Source organism: Eschrichtius robustus, chromosome 6 (genome assembly GCF_028021215.1).
Source record: "Eschrichtius robustus isolate mEscRob2 chromosome 6, mEscRob2.pri, whole genome shotgun sequence".
Classification (NCBI taxonomy): domain Eukaryota; kingdom Metazoa; phylum Chordata; class Mammalia; order Artiodactyla; family Eschrichtiidae; genus Eschrichtius; species Eschrichtius robustus.
The window spans coordinates 50,047,807-50,073,536 of NC_090829.1; the positions used below are offsets into that span (position 1 = coordinate 50,047,807).

The window sequence follows — 25,730 nt, forward strand, 5'->3', positions numbered from 1 at the left end:
GTTAAATAATTTAAAAAGAATGTTCTACCCAAACTTTCAATTTTTGTAATTTTGGATTAAGAGTTGCAACACCCGGCATCTTGGTGTTTCGGTTGGCAGTCCAGCCTCAAAACGTACTGGTTCTTTGCTTCCTCATTCTAAGACATTTGAGCTCATTCATTGAGCTACAAAGTTCTCTTTATTCAAGGCTTGATGAGCTGGTTTCTCTTTATTAGTGGGTGATGCTATTCGCAAAAGGCCTTCACTTTTTGTCAGAAGGTTTCTAGAAAAGTTAGGAAAATATTCTGAAGATTTCTTCACATCAAAAGGGAACAAAGAGGGGAGGTACTATAGTCTAATGTATAAACAGGAAGAGGATAAGACTGTTTTAGCCTGCAGCAGGGGAGCAGTGAGAATGAAGATTCCTTGGCAGGCTCTTCTATATTACTAGCTTCCCCAGGTCATATTCTCTTGGTGCTCTTCTGTAGCAATCTTTCTTTCTGGCTTTAAAGCCCCAGCAGAGGGCACAAATCCTGTACTGTTAGAGGCAGTCTACAGTATGTATGACTTATATGTGGTATAATGAATATTTCATAATATTTCACAGAGGATAATAGAAACTTTTTAAGGATTTGAACTTGAAGGAGGAGCAAGGAAGGAATCAGTTCTGTTGTACCAATATGTTGATGGAATTCACTACTTTTCTAGTCAGATGTTTAAGGGAAGTTAACTGATACTTTAAGAAAGTATCAATGAATAAGTAACTCTGTGTCTGGTTGGGAGAGATTATCCAAGTCCATGTTTTGTGGGTCTGTTCTCTTCATTCTTGCTTTGTAGTGCCTTTACCAAGGAGGGGAAGGGAATGCAAATAGAATACTTGAGTCTGTTTTTGCAGTTGTGGAAAAGAGTTTGGTGAACTTGAAGTTAATTGTTAAAATGAGATTTTAAGATGTGGATTCATGTATTATCAGATTCCGTATTATATCATAATAGAACTGACTTTTCAGTTTCTTGGGTATTCTAATAGATTTTACGTCTGATGCCTCTTATCAACAATCAGTAGATTAGTACCTGTATGCCTGTGTTCAGTAAGTTGTTTGAGTGTTAGTATGAGTGTAGACTTGTCATGCCTAAAGTTGATGTGATTGTTTTTCCCCCAGAATCACCTTCCTCCCAAATTTCTGTTAATTGAAAAACTGTCCTTTCAGTTGATCAAATTAGAAATCTAACATCTTTTACTAAGCCATTTCATTCATCTTTTATCATTGAGTCCTATCTGTTCTACATTTGAAATGTTTCAAACGTCAAAATCCTTCCCATTCCTAGTCTAGTATCACATCACATCTTACTTGAATACTAAGTAGTTTCCCTGCCTTGTGCTTTTTTCCCCCAGTTCATTCTACATACAGGCTCCAAAATAGTGTTTAAGTCATTTTTTTTTCTCATTATGTCCTCCTTCTATTCAAAAACTAGTTTCTGTGACTTAAGGAGTAAATTTGAAATTTCTTAGACTGCCTTGAATACTGTTTAGCCCTATTATACATACTTAACCTCACAATTCTTCTTAACTTGTCTCTACTAGAGCCAAATTTTATGCTCTTTTAGCCACAGTATTTTTATGCTATTCATTCAGCTTATCCCAAATTTGTTCATCTTTCAAAATCCAGGTCCCTCTTCCAAGAGGTCTTTCATAGCTATTCTCATCCACATTGATAATCTCACTCCTTTTGTACTCCTAAAATATTTTTTCTACCACTCATTTTGGAAAATAACAGTTGTTGTTTTGGAAGGTTGTAACGGTGTAGGTATCATGCCTTAACAAATTTTTGGTATTAAAGGTAGCACCCAAAGTTATTATAGGGTAAACACTCAGTAAGTATGTATTTGAACAATTTATGTTTATTGAGACTTCTCCCCCACATACCATTTTTAATCAAGCATATCCCAGTAACAAGTTATCAGTTAATTGGATAAATCTTTAAATTGGCAACAGTTGTATCAACTGAGGGAAAAATTGAACATATATGGGTGTGATTATAAAATAGAATTGGTTTCTATAAAGCCAATTATAGTATCTCATTATTTCCAACTATTTATATAGTACTACTTTTTTGGCTGTACGTGAATATATAGGATATTATTTACTAATAGATAAGGCTCCTAGAAATGCAGTGCGTTACACAGACATAATTAAATGCTATTGTTTAACGTATACTAACATATATGTTAATAATTTTAGTGTGATTTCAAAAACTGAAATATAGAATTTTTACTTTTTAGTTTGTCAGAAACTATATTTTGTGACTAGGACCCAGATTAAATAATTATGAACATTGTAGATGTTACTGAACTTGGAGTGTTAAATTTTGAATTTACAGTTTTTTAAGATTCTATTTTTTTGTGATATGTGTTTTTATATATAAAACTAAAGCTTTTTTATTCACATAAATATTTGGTTTTTACTATAGTCTTCATTGGATTGAATGGTTTGGGCTTTTTTTTTTCTTTTTTAAAATTTTTATTGCATATTGGAGTATAGTTGATATACAATGTTGTGCAGGCTTTTAATTTTTATTGTCACAAATAGTAACCCACAAATGGGGTAGTAAGAGAGTACAAGAATCATGCATTGTTAATTGGCTGTTGGAAGTAGAGAAGTTGGGAAGTGCAAAGAAGGAAATACGAGAAGTAGCTGCCAGGTGACCCAGCAACCACGACACAGATTTTCACTTCATCTCACAAATTACTCCTCTTCAGAATAAAATTAAAGCTGAAACTTTGATTTGTTAGTTGTCCCTTATTTTCAACAAACATAACTGAATGCAAACTAACTTGAAATTTGTGGGAAAACTGACGTAAAGATAGATGATTTAGAGAGTTTATTTTTCCTGTTTTGTGTTATTAGAATGTCTTGCCTAAAACATAACTGTCTTCAGCATTAATTTTTCTCAGCAGACTAGATTCTTGGCAGATAATTCTTTACTATTATTTGGCACTTTATTCATCTTAAGAAATAGACCTTCCTGAAATCATTCACATTTAAATTGTATATTGCTAGAAATATTGCTTGAGTGCTCTATGTACTGTGCTTAAACATGTAATTAAAGATAGTACTTTTATTACGAGAGCTTACAGCAATAAGACAACTAAAAGTATATATATAAAAGATATATGCAAACATAGACTGACCTCATTTTCTTCAGTATATGAGTGGGGAGAATAAGTATACAGGAACATAAGTTTAGAATGTAAGGAAATAAAAGCAAGATGGGGAATGATAAACAATGAAGGTGGTAGAAAGTTTGGAGGAGGGAATGGAAAAAAGAAAACAAGGAAGGATCAAAGCAGCCTTTCCAAAACTCTTTGTGCCCTTCCATTAATCAGTTCTTAAATGAGATTGTAATTTATTTGTCTATTGCATTTTTATTTTTGCTCTACCCCGTTCAGAAAGAAAAGAAGAAAGGCAAGGTGAGAAAAGATTCCCTGACAGTATCTAGAATCTGTAACCACAGGGGAAAGGGAAGGGAATACAAATCTTCAGCATCTCTGATAGTAGTTTGTATCTGGGACCACACTGGGACAGCTGTCTTTGGTTAATTTGAGAACTCCTCCTGCAATCTGTTGTCCATTGTTCAAGGTACATGGCTTTGGCTGTTATTTAACATTTATTTATGGCACCTGTTTCTACTTACTTTGACATTTGGGCACTCACTATTGACAACCTCTTAAAGTTTTGAATTATTGCCTTGCGGCTTTTAAAAAGAGACCAGGTGGGCTTCCCTGGTGGCGCAGTGGTTGAGAATCTGCCTGCCGATGCAGGGGACACGGGTTCGAGCCCTGGTCTGGGAAGATCCCGCATGCCGCGGAGCAACTAAGCCCGTGCGCCACAACTGCTGAGCCTGCGCCTCTGGAGCCTGTGCTCCGCAACAAGAGGCCACGATAGTGAGAGGCCCGCGCACCGCGATGAAGAGTGGCCCCCACTCGCCGCAACTGGAGAAAGCCCTCGCACAGAAACGAAGACCCAACACAGCCAGAAATAAATAAATAATTTTTTTAAAAAAAGCTAGAAACAAACAACAACAAAAACAAATCAATAAAAATTTTTTAAAAAAAATAAAAAGAGACCAGGCAAGAGTGAAGGTGAACTGGTACAAAATGATTACCATACTGGAAAAACAACTGAAAATAAATGCCTTGTAGCTGAGGCCAAGAGGCAGACAGGTTTGGGCCCTATCAACTTGTATTTGAAAAACGTGATTTTAAAAATCTCCATTCTGTCTTCTGTATACATTACCAGGTCTGCTCCAGAAAAAGCTTGAAAGAAAGGCCTGTAGTAAACTTAAAAAGATTTTCAGAAGAGATCTGTAAATTATTCTTCAGTGTATCAATGTCACAAGTAAATGATTACGTTAAATTAATATTCTTACTTTGCAGGAAGTTGGTGAACCATCTAAAGAAGAGAAGGCTGTAGCCAAGTTTCTTCGATTCAACTGTCCAACAAAGTCCACCAATATGATGGGTCACCGGGTTGATTATTTTATTGGTAGGATTACATCAATAAAATTATATTTGTGTACATATCTTATGAAGATACCTAATTTGGGGATAGGTAGATATTTTTTAAATGCTCTCCAAGCATGATTGGTGAAGCTAGGTGATGAGCATATGACAATTGATTATCCTGTTCTTTCCTTTTATGATTGAAAATGTCAATAAAAATAAAAGAAAGTGCTTTTTAGTAACGTTTCTTGGAAATTTTTAAAATAGGATTTATTTTCAGTACTAACATTTATTTTCAGTACTAACACTTATTATTCAGATAGTACATGTACTTAACGATACTCTTTGTAGAACTCTGGCATAGAATTCAGTGTGAAACAAGTGTGTCAGAACCAACTTAGGAGTGTTTGTTCTTCACATAATCGAAACAACTTCATAATAAGCTAATATTATCTGTAATATTGCCCCATAGCTTATAAATCAATAGTTGTTGAGTTTGCCTGTCTGATCAATTAAGGTTGAATTACCATTATTGGGAAGAAATTTATTTATCTTCTCTTCAGTGTTATGATTAATGATTTTGATAGTCCTTAAAAGTTTATAAAAATAGACATGCTGTTTTTTTCACATCTCATATATTTAGCTTCTTCCAGTGACGGTAGTTCGTTTCACAGAGCTTATTCCTCGGTGGGTTACAATAAAGCTTGGTGACAGAATTTCTGTTACTGTGGTAGAGGAAGATTTTTGGTTTGTTTATCCTATATTATGATTATTTGATAAGAGTGTTATTTACATTTATTTTGAATTTTTTAAAGAACATTTTCTCATTAATTTATCTTGCTTTAGTTAATATTTTTGAATGTCATTTATTTCACAGCATTACTTTAAGAAAGATGCTTAATCAGTATGTTTCACAAATTGAGGTTTTGAGGAACTATTTGTTATGATTATGTCAGACTTAAATTTTCTGTTGAACTTGGTTTTATTTTCCAATGCCAGAATGTTGAAATTTGCCTTATAGAATATTGTTTAGATAGACACAAATTCTGCTGTATACTAAATTTAAAATAATAAATTTCTTCTTTAGCTTCAAAAGCAGTGGATTGCCTTTTGGATTCAAAGTGGGCGAAGGCCAAGAAAGGAGAGGAAGCTTTATTTACAACGAGGGAGTCTGTGGTTGACTACTGCAACAGGTAGTTTTTATTTCTTAGTGAAGGATAATATGAATAGTAATTTAAAAATATTCTCCATGGTCCTGAAGCTCCTTCCCTATTTCATCATTAAGTATAGTGCTGTTACAGCATAGCTCAAGTATAGCTTTTACATGTAATCTGGATTTCTTCAGTACCTCTGGAAATGCATTTATTTGGTGTTAGGCTATCATATTTTTATAACATTTATTTGTGTTCTGTTACATTTGTATATTTGCCAGGCTGACTGAACTGAAGGATCAGCAATAAAAATCATATACCAGTGCCTGTCGTGAACAAAAAGTTCTTTCTTTTCTAGAGCAAAAGTTGGGGAATCTTTTCCAAAACTTTGTCAGGGATTCCTAATAGACCCGTTGTCCCTGTTTTGTTTTGTTTTTTCAGTGCCTACTGAGCCATTAGCCAGGTACCCTTCCCTATTTTGTTTGTGATTGCTAATATATTCCTTGTGAAATCAAGGCAGCTGAAACATCTGTCTTTTCTTCATTCCAAGATGAAGTATAGACAGTTCAGTAACATATCCATGTTTTTTATAATAAGTACTTCTCCTTTGGAAAAAACTTTTCATGGTGAATGGTGTACAAAAAAATCACTTTTCTGGGGAATTCCCTGGTGGTCCAGTGGTTAGGACTCCTCGCTTCCACTGCAGGGAGCACAGGTTCGATCCCTGGTCAGGGAACTAAGATCCCACATGCTGCACGGCGCAGCCAAAAAGAAAATCACTTTTCTCTTGGAAAGAAGTATGCTGGGTTTTTTGTTTTTTGTTTTTTTTCCTCTTATTTTTCCCTTGGTTTATTTACTACTTAAACATATTTATTAAGATGTTAGTAAATCAAATTTTGTTTTTGTGACACTAAATTTTATAATTGGTGGGAATTTGACATTTTAGATTATTTTATATGCTTAGCAGGGAGATGCACATAGCATTTACTAATATATTGCTTAATGGCATTTAAAGTATCAGCCACATGAGACCCCTCTTAAAAACCACTATTTTACAACCTGGTTTCTAAAGCTGTAAAGTTGAAGAATTATTAACTATTTCTTAAAATTCTTAGCTGCCAGGGACTTGCCTGGCAGTCCAGTGGTTAAGACTCCGCGCTTGCACTGCCACGGGCCCAGGTTTGATCCCTGGTCGGGGAACTAAGATCCCACAAGCCACATTGCACAGCCAAAAAAAAAATTCTTAGCTGCCGTAAACTAGAGTCACTAATGGACCTTTCAGAAACAATGGAAATTTCATTGTCGGGGCAGGGATTAGCTAACAGTGGTGTAGTCGGTATTTTCCTTTACAGCCATCTGTGTATTAGAACTCCAAAGTGCAAATTTCCCTGCCTGCCTCAAAACAGACTTTATTTTTTATATAATAGTGTAAAAATTAAAAGATGCTATAAATGCAGAAACAGAGAAGTTAAATCACTTACCCAAGGTCACACAGCTAGTAAGTGCTGAGCCAGAATTCTAAATCCAACAATCTGACTTCATAGTCCATGCTCTTAACCACTGCACTATACTATCTCCTCCAAAATGATGATGCATTTAATGAAGCAAAAATTAAGATGAAGGATTAACCTGTCAATACTATTTGAATATTAAATCTGAGCCCAAGTCTCTGAGGAGAGCAGCCAGTATTAATACACTTCACTTGGCCTTTTAGGAGACTTGATACTTCGTTATATGAAAAGCCAAAAAAACCTGAGTACAGAGATTGTCCTAGCAATACACTCACTTTCTGTTGTATATGTTATTCCCATTCATATCAAGCTTTTTGTGTCCTTTTTGCACTAAGATAGAGAAGCATAACTACCTAAAGTTTTCAAAGCCACTTCTAATAATAACCATGGTGACCTCATGATGGCCAGCCCTCATGGGTTCCTGCCTGACTACAGGCAAAACCACAAAGGGACAGTTGTCCTGTCTCATTTTCTGAAGTGGTCTTGAGGGAGTCTAAGGAAAAACAAAAGAAAACAGGAAACTGTAGGATGTGCCTCTTTATGGCCTATTTCAAGTACAGACTCTTCAACCTTTTATCTAGCATCATCCTAACCCTCCTAGTGACTTTGCATCTCCAACCCCCCAGTCCAGTAGTGTCCTTCTCACTCTCATTCATATACCATACTCATTCTCTCCTCTGGTCTTTCTTTGATAATAACCTGCCACTTTCCGCAAACAGTTCTTGCTCTATCCTGCCTGCCTCTCAATATAAATATCTCTCAAATTCCATCTCTACCATTTAGTATTCCCCAGATCCTCTAGCCCACATTAATCTAATGTTCTACAGAATTTATAAAGGTAATAGCATACAGTTTAGTCCTTAACTATTTAAATAGAATTGTTGCATGTGTGTTAGTTTTTCTAAATTTCTTGCCCGCTAAATCTGAAGGCAATTGGAGGACTGTTTTATACTTTATTGTAACTCCACAGCAATTAGCACAATGCGGGCATTCACCATTGTCAGATAAGTGAAAGTCCTAAACATATGTCTGGCATTTAATAAACGTTTATTAAACCTGGTAAAAAAAATTAAGAGGTGAAGAAAAATAATAAGCAATTTAATAACTTTTTACAAGCTGCTTTTAATCCATTCATTTATTCTAGAAATACTTATCAAATATCTATTATAGGCCAGGCCTCAGGAATACAGAGATAACTGTGACTTGGTTCCTGCCTCCAAAGCACATATTATCATCTGTTAGAGAAGATTTGTGACTACTTACAATACAGTATGTTCTGTAAGAAACACAGAAATGGGGAAACTTCAAGAATGGCCTCTCAGGGAAAATGTTTTAATCAAATTTTGAAACAGAAATAGGTGATTACCCAGCAAACAATAGGAGAGTGGACATTTGATCCTGGCAGAGGGCACAGAACATACTGAGATAGGAAAGTATGAGTAGTCTGTGAAAATGTCAGAGTTTATGTAGATGATCTGTACTGTACAGTGTGTTTAAAGCTAAATAAATGGAGGCACTGATTTTATTGCAATAGTAAATGTCATCTCATTTTTTGAGGCATAGAATGAATTGAAGTAGACATTCTCTAAGGAACTGTCAAGGAATAAGTGAATGATTCTACTTATTAATGAATGGAATGAGGGTATAATGTAACTATTTATAAAACCAAATGTGTTTGTGTTTTCCATAACTATCAATATTAAATGAAATTCAGGATTTTGCTACAGCAGTAGTAATGGCTAACATTGAGAACATGCATGCCAGGCACCGCACTAAACAATCTACATGCTTCTCATTTATACCCCATTTTAGAAATACACTAAAATTAAGTAACTTACCCAATACTACATAGCTCGTTAAGTGGTAGAGGTGATATTTGAACCCATCTACCTGAATGTGAACTTCTCAAGACCAATTTGATTGGTTAATAGTCTTCTTTTCTCTCAGGGGGTTGGGGCAGCTGTACAGGAGGAGTAACAGAAGCAGGTGTTCCTGCTGATTCTGTGCTCTTCTGTATCTGCTGGTCAAGGGAAGGATTTTTTTTTTCTCCTAAAGTTCTGTGGTTTATTTTTTTTAACTGTTTATTTTATTAAGAACATTTATTTTCACTAAAGTAAATTTGAGAAAATTTTGAAAATGATGAAGAAAATGAAGAAAATCCAAATTACTAATAATGTTGCCTCATGGATAATTATATTACCATTTGAGACTATATACTCAAGTATCTGTGTGTGTGCACATGTACTCTTAATATATGGAGAGCTATAATATGAACTGTAGTATGAAATGCTGGTTTTCAATTAACATACAGTGAATAAGATGTAGTTTTGTTTTCATATTAACACATTATTGACTGGGGTGGGGGGTTTTGCGGAAACTAATGCCTGTGGTGTTAATACATCTGCGGTCAGTAATGTGTGAAGTTGTAATGAATGATCCTGATAGAAAATCTGGAAATCATCTAAGTGCAAAAATAAAGAGATTAGAATATTTTCATTATAAATTTTTGTAAGAAGTTCTGAAGTAGAGTAAAAATTAAAGATCCCCCTTCATATTCAAATACCCACCACTACTCTTTAAGTCTCACTTTATACTCATAAGTAGTTAATTATTAAGGGTCTCATTTCAGATTTTTGCTTGTTTATATATATATGTATATGTGTAGCAGATATTAATGATGGATTCTTTGGGGGCGTTTCAGACAGTGGCATAATTATATATGCTGTATAGATCTTATGAACAAGTAAAAGTCCAAATGAGGAGACCTAGAAGTTAGCTTTGTGGAGATGTTCATAGGGTGGACCTAATTGAGCAGCAGAAAGAAGCCCAGCCAAGCAGGTCAAAACACAGGTGGGCACAAGATAATGATCAGAAATAAGTGGTCTTTAGGCAAGAAGGAGGCATCTAGTTAGCAAGTGGTATGATGTGCTGGAGTAGGCACCAGTGAAGGTATTGAATAGAAAGGTGGATAGTTAACATTAACAGGCACAGATGGTGGCAGTGAGACCTAGCTTCTAGTTGTGTTTTGGTAGTTGTACTTTATCAAGGCAGGAATAAAGAAATCAGGAACTCTGAAACTGGAACATAAGATTTGAAAAGATGGCTTTTAGATGACAAAGGTAAGGGTAAACCAGTTTCTTGAGTAGGATTAGAAAAGATTGAGTCAGCCAAGGTTGACTTAATTTGGGGTCAGCTGAGCTTCTAAATTCATCAGATAAAGACGTGAATAAAGCAAGGATATTACTCTTAAGAAGTTTACAGTCTAGTGAAGGAGGCAAACAAGCATGTTATAAATTGTATATGAAACTAAAAGAATAAATGCTGTGGATAGGATAACAGGAAACAGGAGGAAGGATGGGTGATAGATTTATAATTTTAAACAGGGTAGGCTTAGTAGAGAGGGTAACATTTGAGGGAAGACTTGAAAGAAGTGAGGAAGTAGACCAAAAGGACATGCTTGTTTGGGGGAGGAGCATTCTAGGTAAAGGGAATAGCCAGTGGAAATGCCCTGAAGTAGGAATATTAAAACAAAAAAAAAAACAAAAAAAACCCCTGCTAAATAGAAGAAAGATCAGTTTATTGAGAGAAATTAGTGAAGCAAGGAACACATGGTGTTGTTTTGCTACATATATTGTACAGTTTTCAACTTGATACTGTGAAGAGTTGTTTTCAGAGTCCAGAAATCTCACCTTAGCATATTTAATTATTCATTAGTTAATTGGAGATATTTCATTGTAGTGACAGGCTGAATAGTGAAGTACATGGAGAGAAGAAAAATACATCAAGAAGGACAGCTGAAGACACGATTTGGATCAGTCAGATCATGGGCACATTTTTAATCTGCTAACATTTCTTAAACTGTTATATTTATTTTCCCCATATATTTATAAACCACTTATGTCTGCTCTTGAATTTGAGACTTAACTTTAAATAGAGTCTTGATTACTCCTAATGAACCTAGAGAAAAACTTAAGGATAATTCCAAACCTATAATCTCATTAAATTATACAGTTAAAAAATGAAAATTAGGTTGACAACTTTCATATAATCAAATTGGCTGCACAGGTTTTCAGTTAGACATTTTTGATTGTTCTTCAGTGGGCTTACTAGTTGTAATTTCTCTTGTGAGTTGCCAGTGTATGTCTTCCTTTGCTCATTTTATTCAGGTCTTGATATTTTTGCTTTTTAGTCTGTATCTATATAACGTATAGGGAATGTAATGTCATATCTTTGTTTTCAAAGGCTTTTAAAGAAACAGTTTTTTCATCGGGCACTAAAAGTAATGAAAATGAAGTATGAGAAAGACATAAAAAAAGAAAAAGAGAAAGGAAAAGCTGAAAGTGGAAAAGAAGAAGATAAAAAGAGCAAGAAAGAAAATCTAAAGGATGAAAAGACAAAAAAGGAAAAAGAAAAAAAGAAAGATGGTGAAAAGGAAGAATCCAAAAAGGTGATTTCAACTAAAATTAAGTAAAAATCAAAAAATTATTACTTGCACATTAGCACTACTGGTGTATCAGCACTTTAAAATATTGCGCAACAACCACTTAAACCGCATTAGGGTTCTTACAAATACCGTGGTTGAGAATTTTGATTTCTGTGTCTCATATAGTGAAACTTTGACTGTACGGATGTTACATTGCTTTTTGCTTGTTTGCAAATGTGTTTTCTTCTATTCAACTTGTTTTTTAATAGGAGGAAACTCCTGGAACTCCCAAAAAGAAGGAAACTAAGAAAAAATTCAAGCTTGAGCCACATGATGATCAAGTTTTTCTGGATGGAAATGAGGTGAGAGTATCTAGCTTATAAGTAGAAATCCAATTTTCCATAGGAGTTTTTAGAATTATCTTTGATGCCTTCACTAAGAAAAGAAGTAATTTAGATAAATTTAACCATGTAGATACAAAATCTACTTTTTAAAAGTGAATGTCTCTGAATTTAGATTTATAAAAAATTTTTTAAATCAATCCGAATCGGGTTCAGCTGTCTATGATAGATAGGAAACATGAAATAACAGTGGCTTAAAACAAAACAGATACTTGTTTCTCTCTCATTAATGAAATCGGAGGGTAAGCAGATACGACAGCTCCATGGTGGATCTGAACTTTTCCGCCTGTGTGAGGCAGTTAGTAAAGATTACCTCATGGTGCAAAATGACTGCCAGCCTTATATCTGCATCCAGAGGAGGGAAGGAGAATGAGAGACATGCTTCCTTTTTAAGGATACTTTCCAGGAAGCTGGCGATTTTATTTCTGCATGGATTCCATTGGCCAGAACCTACTCATATGGTCATGCCTACCTGCAGTAAAGTCTTAGAAATATGCTTTTTATACTGGATGGTCATTTGCCCAGTAAAATATAAGATTTCCATTAGAATCAAAGGAAAAAAAGTACAATGGTTAAGGAGGGACACCTACAGGTTTCTGCCTCTTCTAGTTAGACACACGACTATAAGGGTCTAAAATTTTCAACATTACTTGATGCTTTACTCAAGGAGATCATTTTTATTTATTTAGTGGCTTATTTGTATGGTTGTAGCCTTCCGTGAAGACCACTTAATTTAATCATTTAACCAATACAAAAACATTTACTTATATACTGGCCATTGAGTTGTGAATTTCTTGCTATACCTAATACAAAAGTAGTATAAATAGAAAGCAGTGTTTCCTGGAGCTATGAGCTTGAAAATCTGGGAAGGCTTTTCACAAAACATGTGCACTAGGCTCATTCCAGGCATACTTGCATGAGGATCTCTAGGGTGGAATCTATAGTAAGTGAGTGTGTGTATGGATGTGTGTGTGTGTGTTGTATAATGTATCCCTGGGTGATTCTGATGTGAACCCCTGCTTAAGAACCAATGTAATAGAAGACCACAGGTCTTTCTTAATGTGAAAGCTCAGATACCTTCAGTTAAACATCAAGCATTGGCTATATGCGAAGTCGTTTTTATAGGTGTTGGGAATAACATGATAAATAGGATAAAATTATCTTCTTGGAAGCTCTTACAGTCTAGCAAGCATACAAGCGTTTAAACATGGTATGGGCATACCTCATTTTATTGTACTTCTCTTTATTGTGCTTCAGAGATAAAGTTTTTTGTTTGTTTTTTTGTTTTCAGCAAATTGAAGGTTTACAGCAACCCTGCATTAAGTCTATCAGCTCTGTTTTTCCAACAGCATTTGATCACTTTGTGTCTGTCCCGTTTTAGTATTTTTCACAATATTTCAAACCCTCCTCTAGCAAAAAAATTAAGACTCACCAAAGGCTCAGGTGATGGTTAGCATTTTTTAGCAATAAAGTATTTTTTACTTAGGGTATGTACATTGTTTTCTTAGACATAATGCTATTGCACACTTAATAGACTATAGTATAGTGTAAACATAACTTTTACATGCACTGGGAAACCCCCCAAAAAATGCATTATTGCGGTGATCTGGAGCTGAACTGGAAATACCTCTGAGGTACACTGTATATATTATATAGTACAGTATAATATAGTACATGCCTGTACTATATTACAGCATGGTGAGTATTATGATGGGAGAATACCAATTAGGGATAGGTAATTTAATCAAGAGAGGATAAGGAGGGTCTGGAGATTCTGGACACTTGACCTGAGCCTTGAAGGATGACTGGTAGATTGCCAGGTACACTGCAAAGGAGTTATAGGTCTGTTAGACAAAGGAAGCTTTTTCCTGAGCAAAAGCATGGGTGCTTGCATTCCCAAAAAGGCTAAGATTTTATTCTGCAGAAAGAAGCAGGCTTTGAAACTTTTAAAGATGGGAAACGTCTTTAAAAACTTGTTACTTTAGAATGCTAAATGGCAGAAGTGATGTCTGTGGATCCGATTTCCAGGATAAATGTGCAGCATTAAAAAAGAGGAATGTTAGAAATAGAAGCAAATCAAAAAGCAGTAACCAAGAGTGCTAGTCAAAATAGAACCAGGAAATGGAAGAGTACTGTTATTTATAGAAACTAAGAGATAAAACTAAGAGTTTTATGGATGATGAACAGAGTTCTGATTATTCTAAATGAAGTAAATTTCTGTTTTATAAAGTAAGCTTTAAAGCAGTGGTTCCCAGCTTTGCGGCTACAGACCCTCCGTGGGGAGCTGACAATGAAATTATTGCAGGGAGTCATAGAATCTTTATGTTCACTGAGCGAGATCTTTAATAATGGTTCTTTGCTTCTCATCAGTTGGGTGGAATTGAGAGCTGCTGGATCTTTAATAGGGCCTGACTGGAATCTATCATAACTGTGCTCTTAGACTGGTTGGTTCTACTCTACTCATGCCAGTATACATCATTACATTAGGGGCAAAAAGGCTGTACAATTGCTGGTCTTTAGGTTGAATAAGTAATGGTTAAGTAATGGTTTGCACACAGGAGTAAACTGTTAAAAGCATGCAGGTACATAGAAATGTACTTAACTGCGTTAGGTAATTTATAGTTTTTAAAATAGTTTTCTAACTGAATGGATACCAAAGGAAACACTGCTACTAAAGGAACAGTCTTTGGAATTTGTTAACCTTTAAAGGAAGTTCTTATATGTTAAGAGGTTGGAAGTAACTGTTGTTCTAATGTAACCTTAGAACTTTAAGCACTGAGGTTTCTTGATTCTTCTAGGTATTTGTGTGGATCTATGACCCAGTTCACTTTAAAACATTTGTCATGGGATTAATTCTTGGTAAGTACAATCTCTAAAATTTAGAAAGGAATATAAACAATGCAGAAGCCAGAAAGAAAATGTTTAACATAAAATAGTTATTTTTTTTAAGTACATTTTAAATAAAGCCAGAAGATAAATGATAAACTGAGGAGAATATTTGCACTACATCTTTAAGAGATTAACAACCTGCTAGAAAAATGGTAAAGGTAACTCACAGATAAAGAAATACAGTGACCGGACTTCCCTGGTGGCGCAGTGGTTAAGAATCCGCCTGCCAATGCAGGGAACATGGGTTCAAGCCCTGGTCCGGGAAGATCCCACATGCCACGGAGCAACTAAGCCTGTGCGCCACAACTGCTGAGCCTGTGCTCTGGAGCCTGTGAGCCACAACTACTGAGCCCACGCGCCTAGAGCCCATGCTCCACAACAAGAGAAGCCACTGCAATGAGAAGCCCACTCACCACACGAAGAGTAACCCCTGCTCACCATGACCAGAGAAAGCCGCATGCAGCAACGAAGACCCTACGCAGCCAAAAATAAAATATAAATAAATTTATTTTAAAAAAAGAAATACAGTGACCAATAATTGTGAGTGATACTTAATCACACTCATATTAGTTACAAATTAAAGTAACAGTGATTATCAAGAGAATTATAAAGTTTAATAGTACCTACTCTTAGTGAAGGTCCAACACTTAAGAAAAACCAATACTCTCCAATAATTGATGATATGTCCGTTGTTTCATTTTTTATGGAGGGCAGTTTGGCAATATCTTCCAAATTTTAAATGTGTACACACTGACTCAACTATTCTACTTCTAGGAATTTATCTCATGGCTGTTCCTAACACAGTTGCACAAAGTATCTATTCAGAAATATGCATTGACACTTTATTCTAATCCATATCCCTCAGACTATATTTAGGAGGGCCATTAGCAAATATCTTTCAAGTTTTTTTTCTTTTTTTAGTTTTTAAATTTAATTTTATTTATTTTTTTATACAGCAGGTTATTAGTCATCAGTTTTATACACATCAGTGTATACATGTCAATCCCAATTGCCCAATTCAGCACACCACCATCCCCACCCTGCCGTGGTTTTCCCCCCTTGGTATCCATACGTTTGTTCTCTACATCTGTGTCTCTATTTCTGCCCTGCAAACCAGTTCATCTGTACCATTTTTCTAGGTTGAACGTACATGCGTTAATATACGATATTTGTTTTTCTCTTTCTGACTTACTTCACTCTGTATGACAGTCTCTAGATCCATCCACGTCTCAACAAATGACTCAATTTCGTTCCTTTTTATGGCTGAGTAATATTCCATTGTATATATGTACCACAACTTCTTTATCCAATTGTCTGTCGATGGGCATTTAGGTTGCTTCCATGACCTGGCTATTGTAAATAGTGCTGCAGTGAACATTGGGGTGCATGTGTCTTTTTGAATTATGGTTTTCTCAGGGTATATGCCCAGTAGTGGGATTGCTGGGTCATATGGTAATTCTATTTTTAGTTTTTTAAGGAACCTCCATACTGTTCTCCATAGTGGCTGTATCAATTTACATTCCCAGCCAACGGTGCAAGAGGGTTCCCTTTTCTCCACACCCTCTCCAGCATTTGTTGTTTGTAGATTTTCTGATGATGCCCATTCTAACTGGTGTGAGGTGATACCTCATTGTAGTTTTGATTTGCATTTCTCTAATAATTAGTGATGTTGAGCAGCTTTTCATATGCTTCTTGGCCATCTGTATGTCTTCTTTGGAGAAATGTCTATTTAGGTCTTCTGCCTATTTTTGGATTGGGGTGTTTGTTTCTTTAATATTGAGCTGCATGAGCTGTTTATATAGTTTGGAGGTTAATCCTTTGTCCGTTGATTTGTTTGCAAATATTTTCTCCCATTCTGAGGGTTGTCTTTTCATCTTGCTTATGGTTTCCTTTGCTGTGCAAAAGCTTTGAAGTTTCATTAGGTCCCATTTGTTTATTTTTGTTTTTATTTCCATTCCTCTAGGAGGTGGATCAAAAAAGATCTTTCTGTGATTTATGTCCAAGAGTGTTCTTCCTATGTTTTCCTCTAAGAGTTTTATAGTGTCCAGTCTTACATTTAGGTCTTGAATCCATTTTGAGTTTGTTTTTGTGTATGGTGTTAGGGAGTGTTCTAATTTCATTCTTTTACATGTAGCTGTCCAGTTTTCCCAGCACCACTTATTGAAGAAACTGTCTTTTCTCCATTGTATATCCTTGCCTCCTTTGTCATAGATTAGTTGACCATAGATGCATGGGTTTATCTCTGGGCTTTCTATCTTGTTCCATTGATCTATGTTTCTGTTTTTGTGCCAGTACCATATTGTCTTGATTACTGTAGCTTTGTAGTATAGTCTGAAGTCAGGGAGTCTGATTCCTCCAGCTCCGTTTTTTTCCCTCAAGGCTGCTTTGGCTATTCAGGGTCTTTTGTGTCTCCATACAAATTTTAAGATTTTTTGTTCTAGTTCCATAAAAAATGCCATTGGTAATTTGATAGGGATTGCATTGAATCTGTAGATTGCTTTGGGTAGTATAGTCATTTTCACAATATTGATTCTTCCAATCCAAGAACATGGTATATCTCTCTATCCGTTGGTATCATCTTTAACTTCTTTCATCAGTGTCTTACAATTTTCTGCATACAGGTCTTTTGTCTCCCTAGGTAGGTTTATTCCTAGGTATTTTATTCTTTTTGTTGCACTGGTAAATGGGAGTGTTTCCTTCATTTCTCTTTCAGATTTTTTCATCATTAGTGTATAGGAATGCAAGAGATTTCTGTGCATTAATTTTATATCCTGCAACTTTACCAAATTCATTGATTAGCTCTAGTAGTTTTCTGGTGGCATCTTTAGGATTCTCTACGTATAGTATCATGTCACCTGCAAACATCTTTCAAGTTTTAAATGCCTTTACCCTTTGACCTAATAGTTACACTTCAAGGAATTTATCCTGTGCTGTAATCACAATTGCACACATGTACATGTACATTGGTATTTGTTGCCCTCTTGTCTATAATAGGATAAAACTGGAAACAGATCAAGTCCCTCAGTAGGAGTATGGTAAAATAAATTGCAGTACAACTGCGTGCCAGAATATCATGCAGCTTTTAAAGAATTAGATAAGACTAATTCTTATTAGTACTCACGGAAAGATATCTAGAATAGATTAAATGAACACTGTAAAAGAGTAAGAGTATTATAAGCTCATTTTTGTAAAAAAAAAAAAAAATTCTATGTAGCTAGTTTTAATTGTATATAGGCAGTCTCTGGGAGTACAAATAAATCATAGTAATTAACCTCTGGGGAATGGACCAAGAATTGGATGAAGACTTCACGTTATACCTTTTGGTTTTTTATTGTTTTTTCTTTACTGTTTTGGGTTTTTGTTTGTTTGTTTGTTTTGGGGTTTTTTTGCTTGTTTTGTTACCATAGGTATGTGTTATTCCTGTAAATTTGGTGGGGGGGAGGGGAGGGTATAGAGCAGAGGGAGGGAATGATTTAACAAGTAGAAAAAATAGTTAAACAAGTTTGATCAATATGATCATAGGACCCCATTCAAAATAATAAATCCAATCCTTAGCTTATAAATGAAATAGCTAGAATTTGAATTTGAATCCTGATCTCTTTTGCTGTAAATACCTAAAAACCAGGTCTTTCTTTTGATTATTCCATGTGGTCCCACTGTACTTAGAAAAAAACTGGAGATGCTTGTATACAGCTTCCCTAACTACCAAAAATGATCTGTATCAGAATTTCCTGGTGAGCATTTCATTTGGTAGATGTCAGAGCTTCACCCCAGAACCAATCTGCAGGGAGGGATCTTTGGAATCATTTTTGGTTATTTCTATTGTTTGGTTGTTGTTTCTTTAAGCTTCCCTATTTGATAGACAGATATAGTCAAAAATAAGGTTGACAGCAGCAGCAGTTGATCATTTAAGGAGCTAACAGTCTCACATTTTTAGACAACACTTTTTTCTAATCACATATAATTTATACTAGAAAAATCCTAATCTGATTTAAAAATAGTAGTTAAACTATTAGGTTGAACTATGAAATGGTTGATAATCGACCATTTTTTACCTGTAAAAATGGCAATTTTATATGTTTCAATATGGTTATGTTTTATTTCTCCCCCTAGGAGTATATTCACTGTTATGGCAGCTAAGCCATTTAAAATTTTAACCTAAAGGTTATGTATGTAACTTTTTCATTTCTTGTTCCAGTGATTGCAGTGATAGCAGCCACCCTCTTCCCTCTTTGGCCAGCAGAAATGAGAGTAGGTGTTTATTACCTCAGTGTGGGTGCAGGCTGTTTTGTAGCCAGCATTCTTCTCCTTGCTGTTGGTAAGTATTGTTATTAGTAAGACTGACCTCGGTAAGAGGTAGATATTGAGCAGTTTGGACTGTAATCTGGAGCTTCAGTAAAGTTTAACAGCAAAATTAATGTAAGTGAATCAAGAAGTATATGGGCCTACTTTTTGGGTCATATCCCAAAACTGACTCAGGCTTGAAGTAGTATATGTGCTTGATTAGATTTGGTCTGTTGTGATGAAAGGATTTAATATGTCTCAATCTGCAAATAGTTATGCTTTAAGATTTAACTACCACAAGGACTTCAGTATTTTTACAGTGGTTGATCATTTATTAGACATAATACTTTCAGTAAACACTTTTTTTTTTTTTACTTAAGACAAATGAAATTTATTTTAAACATTACATTTTATACAGTAAATGATTGTAAACAATTGATTTGCCATTTTTAGTAAAAATCAGTTTGTACCATGTACCAAGATAAATTCTTGATGCATTAACAGGTTGTAAAATGCTTTTTAAAAATCAACAAGAAAATGTAAATAATGTTATTTTATGTTTCTGGTTGATTGGGGTCTTTCATAGTTAAAAATAACAGTATAAAAATAACCCAATTCAAAAGAGGAAATTCAAAACAATTGATTAATAAATATATGAAAAATGCTCATCACTAGTTATCAAATGATAAAATTAAGATAATGAGGTATTTTTTACTTATATAATTAGGAACTTTTTTTTGTTTTTTTGTTTTGTTTTGTTTGAAATGGAAATAGTGCCAAGGAGGGTTTGACTATAAGGAAATATGCCTAAATATAAATGGTGGTGGTAGTTTTGAATGATTTTAATGTTCTTCTTTACACTTGTCTGTATTTTTTACAATGAACATGTTACTATGAGAAAAAACAAGTATTATTTTGCTTAAAATTCTAGTCTTTGAAGATTTTCCTGTATAGGGTAAACTGGTCTAATTTAGTCTTTCATTTTGGGAAAGAAACAGGAATTTTTTTATGCTTGTCTAAAGCTCTTTAGTGATTTTTTTTTTTTAACGTTACATATAATTCTTTGAACCATCGAGAGTTTATGTTGGTATATGGTACTAAGTTCTGATCGTTTTCCTCAAATGACAAGCTTTTCCACTACGACATATAGGAGTACTTCTTTATAGAAATGTTTTTAAATATCCACATTAATGATTTAATATCTGTTTTTAGAGGACATGATTTGACCAAGATTATCTGAGGAGGGTGTGTGTTATTCTGAGATTCTATGATATATAATGTAATAGATTCTTATGTTTATAAAACATTACTGCTATAGCCCTAAGCAGTTCCCCTCTGCACATCCCTTCACCCTGGACATCAAAGTGTCCTGAGTTGGTGCCACCACCCATGGACCCAGGAATTCATTGAGTATTTTCATTCAATTCATCTTGTTTATGGGCCTCCATTTTTTTCTGGGATCTCTGACTGTGTGTGAAGCCTTTTTCATCCACCTTTCAGTTTTTCCTTCCTCTAGCTTAGTCACCTTGAAAATAGCCCCTGAAGTTTCTGCATGTAACAGCACACTTGTAGGCCAAGAAATAATATCTAAGAGTGTGAAGCAGGTAATTCGTGGTAGTGTACTACCTGCATCAAGAATGAGAAGCCATAAACTTTTATCTGCCATTAGATATACGAATCAAGTTGGTGTCTTCTGGTTCCCAAATCTCTGAAAATTTAGAAGCTCTTTGAAATTTTTCAGCAAAGGTTTAACTCCACTGAATAGAATTAACCCACTTGGTTATCTTTTATTTAAACCAATATTCATGGTAATTTATGGTTATTATCTTGTTTTGCTTTTTAAAGTATTGTTTCTTCAGTAATGTTTTCTATAATTTTTCATTTTAAATACACCATGGATTTAAATAGCATTGTGCATTAAATAGTCTTGTGAATCAAATCAGAAAATAAACCCAACGTTTTCGTTGCTTCTCTTAGAAAATGTTGTTTCTCTTGGAAGATTCCAAATATACTTTCAGATAGTTTTGATCTGTACCCCACTTATAAATTGGAGATTTTTTTAATATTATCTCATGAAGTATTATATGTTGGTCAAAATTATATTTGGTGCTACTTTGAATACATATTCTTAGTATTGCCATTTAAAATAAGATCTTTGCCGATTTTCTAAATATGTCACTTTTAGTATAGAAATGGTATGACAATACATATCACAGCGGTTTTCTCATGATTCCTCTCCTTTTGCCCCTGATAATCTACTGCCACATAGAGAAAAACTGTAAAAAATGTTAGAATTCTGCTACACCCAGTTTATATATGACATTAGAATTTAGATTTTATTTGCCATTTCGATATTGCTCTTTCTTGGATTTGAGGCAAGATTTCATATTATGAACTGTCTGTCTTACAACCCTTCAAAGCCTATCATAACATCATAATTCTATTTGGAGGGAAAAATATGCAGCCTCCTTAAGAGATGTTCATTATTTATTTTTATCAGTGGGGTTTATTCACTGATTATTCCATAATTTCAAAGCATATTTGCCTTTTCTGTTTGTACCACAAAAGATACTGATGTATACACACACAGTCTTTCAGAATATTTATGTTCTTTTGTGAAAATAGAAATTACTGCTTTATAAAAGTCAAGGGAGCTATAACCATTTTATTTGTCCAAAGCAATATAATGGAAGAAACATAGATGAGCTTTTCTCAGGTCTTATTTGAAAACAATGATATAATTATCAGTAAAGAAAACAAGAACTAAAATAAAACTAAAAAACCTGTCATAATTGATTAGTCCATAACATTCACATAATCATGACCTTAAAAAAAAGAAAAAGAAAAACCAGGCAAATCACTCACTCAGCTCTTCTATATGTTTGATAAATAAGAGAAAACTATATGAAATATTGGGGTTTGTGTTTGTGATAGCTCATTACTATAAACTTTAAAATTCTCAATTTCTTCCATTATCTAAACCAGTTTTGTCATATATTGCTCTAAAAGAGTAACTTCAAACCTATTTGTTGAAGCAATTTGGCTTTCATTAGCATTGTATGTTTCCTAATATTGAGAGAAGGTTGGTCCTCAAAATAAACAGAAATTATATGCTTATTTAAGAAACTCATAACTTTTAGTAAAACATTATCATATTGTTCAAAAGTATTTTTTCTTAGAAGACTTATCCTTTAGGCAGGGTAGGCACATGCCTTGAACTCATGATACATTTAGGGGCCCACGGAAATTGTTTCATTTTCATTTCTTTTAAAATCAAAAGTAATAATATATACACATGTATATCATAGTGAACCTGCACAGGATTATATTTGTATTTGTACCAGTATGGTCGGAAAAGCAGAATTTTTAATATTTTTTAATGAAGGAATTGCCTTACAAAGGCAAAAGTGTCTGGGGTCTAGGGAAGTCATGGTGCAGCCCTGCTTTCTCCTTTTTAAGGCTGCTTAAGGTATCCTTCATCCTGCATTTGTTTCCTTTTTCTTCTACCGTGGTCTCATGTGTGCTTCAGGGTCCAACTGGCAGCTGTGCTTATTGAACTATAACATAGCAAAGTGCATAAATCATAAGTATATCCATGAAACAGCACCCGAATTAAAAAACTATAAAAGCAATTTTTTGAATGGCATTGTAGCATTATGCCCTCAAGTTCAGAGAAGAATGCTCTGTGCCTAGAATACTGTTGATAGCTGCTAAACTAGGATTTAATTGTTTATACTTAAGGTGCATGTAATATGCAAATAATAAAACTCTGAATGTTTTCCCACTTTTTCATTAACAAATATTCTGTGCTTTCTGAGTCAATGCTTGAATTATTCAATTAGAGAAATTTTTCTCCCACAGCTCGTTGCATTCTATTTCTCATCATTTGGCTCATAACTGGAGGAAGGCACCATTTTTGGTTCTTGCCAAATCTGACTGCTGACGTGGGCTTCATTGACTCCTTCAGGCCTCTGTACACACATGAATATAAAGGACCAAAAGCAGACTTAAAGAAAGATGAGAAGTCTGAAACCAAAAAGCAGCAGAAGTCCGACAGTGAGGAAAAGTCAGACAGTGAGAAAAAGGAAGATGAGGAAGGAAAAGTAGGACCAGGAAATCATGGAACAGAAGGCTCAGGTGGAGAACGGCATTCAGACACAGACAGTGACAGGCGAGAAGATGACCGATCCCAACACAGTAGTGGAAATGGGAATGATTTTGAAATGATCACAAAAGAGGAACTGGAACAGCAAACAGATGGGGATTGTGAAGAGGAGGAAGAAGAAGACAATGATGGAGAAACAACTAAATCTTCACATGAAAAATCATAATCTGACTAATTTGGGGACTAAAGAAGTGCAAGAGGTTGGATTTTCTAGGTTGGCTGATCATCATAATGTACACATGACATTTGTAGCATTCTTTAAATCCATTTACTGAAGTGGATTTGACATCCAAGCAGTTATATTCAGCCCCTCATTTCATGTAATACTATTATTGGTACAGTCTAAAGCCATTTGTAAGTTTTATCTATTTGATAATTTTACAGTAAATAGGTCTCATTTATTTTGATAGTTATCAAAGGTGCACTTTCCACAGTGACATTTACATTAATGACAGTTTTTGATAGTTGTATGGCTTTTTACTGTTAGACTAATCAAAATAACTAAAAGGGATAAAAACAAACACCAACGTTTCAGATTATGCATAGTTAGGTAGCCATTTCACAGTTTCTTTAAGGTGAAATGCTTAAATTATTGTTCTTGATAGTTTAGCTTTTGTTGATTATAAAATCATACCAGAAAATTTCCAAGATTCTGAGTTAGCAGGGTTCAAAAGCATTTTGTGGAAACAAGCCAACTAGTAATAATGCAGCAACACTTTTAGTTTAACTACAAATTCTCCTTTTCCAACTTAGGAAATCCAAACTGATTTGTACGACCGAGTCAGAGTAAGGTGGTCATCTCCAACAGAGGAAGCAAGCAACATTGGTTGGAAGGTGATGGCTCTTCTTCCCATTTCCTTGTCATAAAGTTAAATGTATTCTGTACATAATTTACAAATAAACATTTTATTTTAATTGACTTCTTATTTAGACATTTTCTCAACACTTAAATTTGTAAAATTAAGACGATTTAAGCGTATGTTTTTAGAGAAACGGAAGTTTCAATAACCCAGAAAACATCTGTGATCTTTCTGCAGCAGCTTCAGTTTTGTGCCAACATTCCATGTATTTGAATATGAATTAAAATGATCCTTATTAAATAAGAGCAGACTTAAAGTAGCTGTTTGTACGCCTTAATGTTCATTTTGATTTATCTTAAATATCTACATTCAGAAATGGGGTGCTGTATTATCAGACCAGGAGGACTGCTATGAAAGATAATTTACTGTTCTAAAATATCAATTTAAAATAAAGAACTTAAAAGAAAACATAAGAGAACCATTGGACTCTAATTGCTTTAAACTAGTTTTGCAGTTTGATTTCATGTCTTGCAAACCTTAGTTACAAATCTTTAGGAAAAATCATGTGTTTACCTATGAGCATAATCATTCCTTGGAGTTATACTCTTATAAAATGATAATGAATATTAAATTATTTTCCTTCAGTCACAGTGAGAGCAGTTTGCTTTGTAGTTGAAATAGGTGGTGTGTATAGGTCTTCGTTTTTCTTTAGGCAGTTTCCCACCTAAGTGTTAGACTAAAGATGTTAAATTTTCCTAATTGTGAAAAAGTACACTGTCTGTATACTGACACATTTTGTTAAACATGGCTTGTTTGCTTCTTTATAGTATTCCTTGTTAAGTGGACAGAAATGTGGCTATTTGATGTTAATGCAACTTTATCAAGGCTGCAGTCAATCAGTTTAAGTTTCCTCCTAGCAAATGTTCATTGGTTTAAGTGCCTGGGTGTTTTCCCCTCACATTTTCAGAGCTCTTCTGCTTTATTTCCCCAAAAGGGATGTGTAATTATAACTTCTGAGCTTCTTAATTACCAGTAGCATTAATACCTATTTTGGGATATGATAATGGTACCAAAAGTGTCTTTCAGAAATAAAAATGATTTAACCTTTACTGTTGTGATAATGCCCAGGCACTCAATATTTATCCTTAAGCTCTTTATAATATATGTACTATGTCTAACCTTTAAGACATTTGGAGCATGGCAGGAAAGTCAGCTTCTTACCGATATGTGTGGATTCTTAAAGAATGTTAGTACAAATTTTTATAAATATTAGGTGGTCCCTGGGGGAAAATGTCATTCTTACTATGGTTAGAAAGCAAGTTCGAAATTTCAGCTCTTTTACTATTCAAGGTTGTATACTTTAAACAAAAAATCAAAAGACTGCCACTGGTTATATTTCTCAGAATAATAGATGGCTGTCTTTGTTGACTAACATTAAATATTCTTATGCCAGAACATGGAAAATTGTTTACATTAGTCATTGGAATCGTGATTTAAAAAAAAAAAAAAACTTCAGGTTTGCTATGCTACTGTAAATAGAAGCATGAAGCTTTTGGATAATGTAGGATTTACTGTGGAGTGGGTATAAATTGACTTAACTAATAAGCAGGATTGAATTAACGAACTG

The 25,730-nt window shown here is 34.5% G+C and overlaps 1 protein-coding gene across 2 annotated transcripts in view; it reads left to right on the forward strand.

Annotated features, from left to right (window-relative positions):
* The window catches only part of SEC62 (SEC62 homolog, preprotein translocation factor), a 28,865-nt gene extending 4,443 nt beyond the window's left edge, over nt 1-24,422 (forward strand). The window contains exons 2-9 of one of the 2 annotated variants that reach the window (XM_068546227.1): nt 4,414-4,522; nt 5,567-5,672; nt 11,384-11,588; nt 11,834-11,926; nt 14,764-14,824; nt 19,053-19,172; nt 23,000-23,503; nt 24,057-24,422. In XM_068546227.1, the coding sequence (XP_068402328.1) occupies nt 4,414-4,522; nt 5,567-5,672; nt 11,384-11,588; nt 11,834-11,926; nt 14,764-14,824; nt 19,053-19,172; nt 23,000-23,469 (1,164 nt within the window). In that variant the 3' untranslated portion in view covers nt 23,470-23,503; nt 24,057-24,422. Of the gene's footprint in view, nt 1-4,413; nt 4,523-5,566; nt 5,673-11,383; nt 11,589-11,833; nt 11,927-14,763; nt 14,825-19,052; nt 19,173-22,999 lie in introns of both variants that reach the window. The other variant, XM_068546226.1, reaches the window with a different exon arrangement.
* The last annotated feature ends 1,308 nt before the right edge of the window (nt 24,423-25,730 follow it).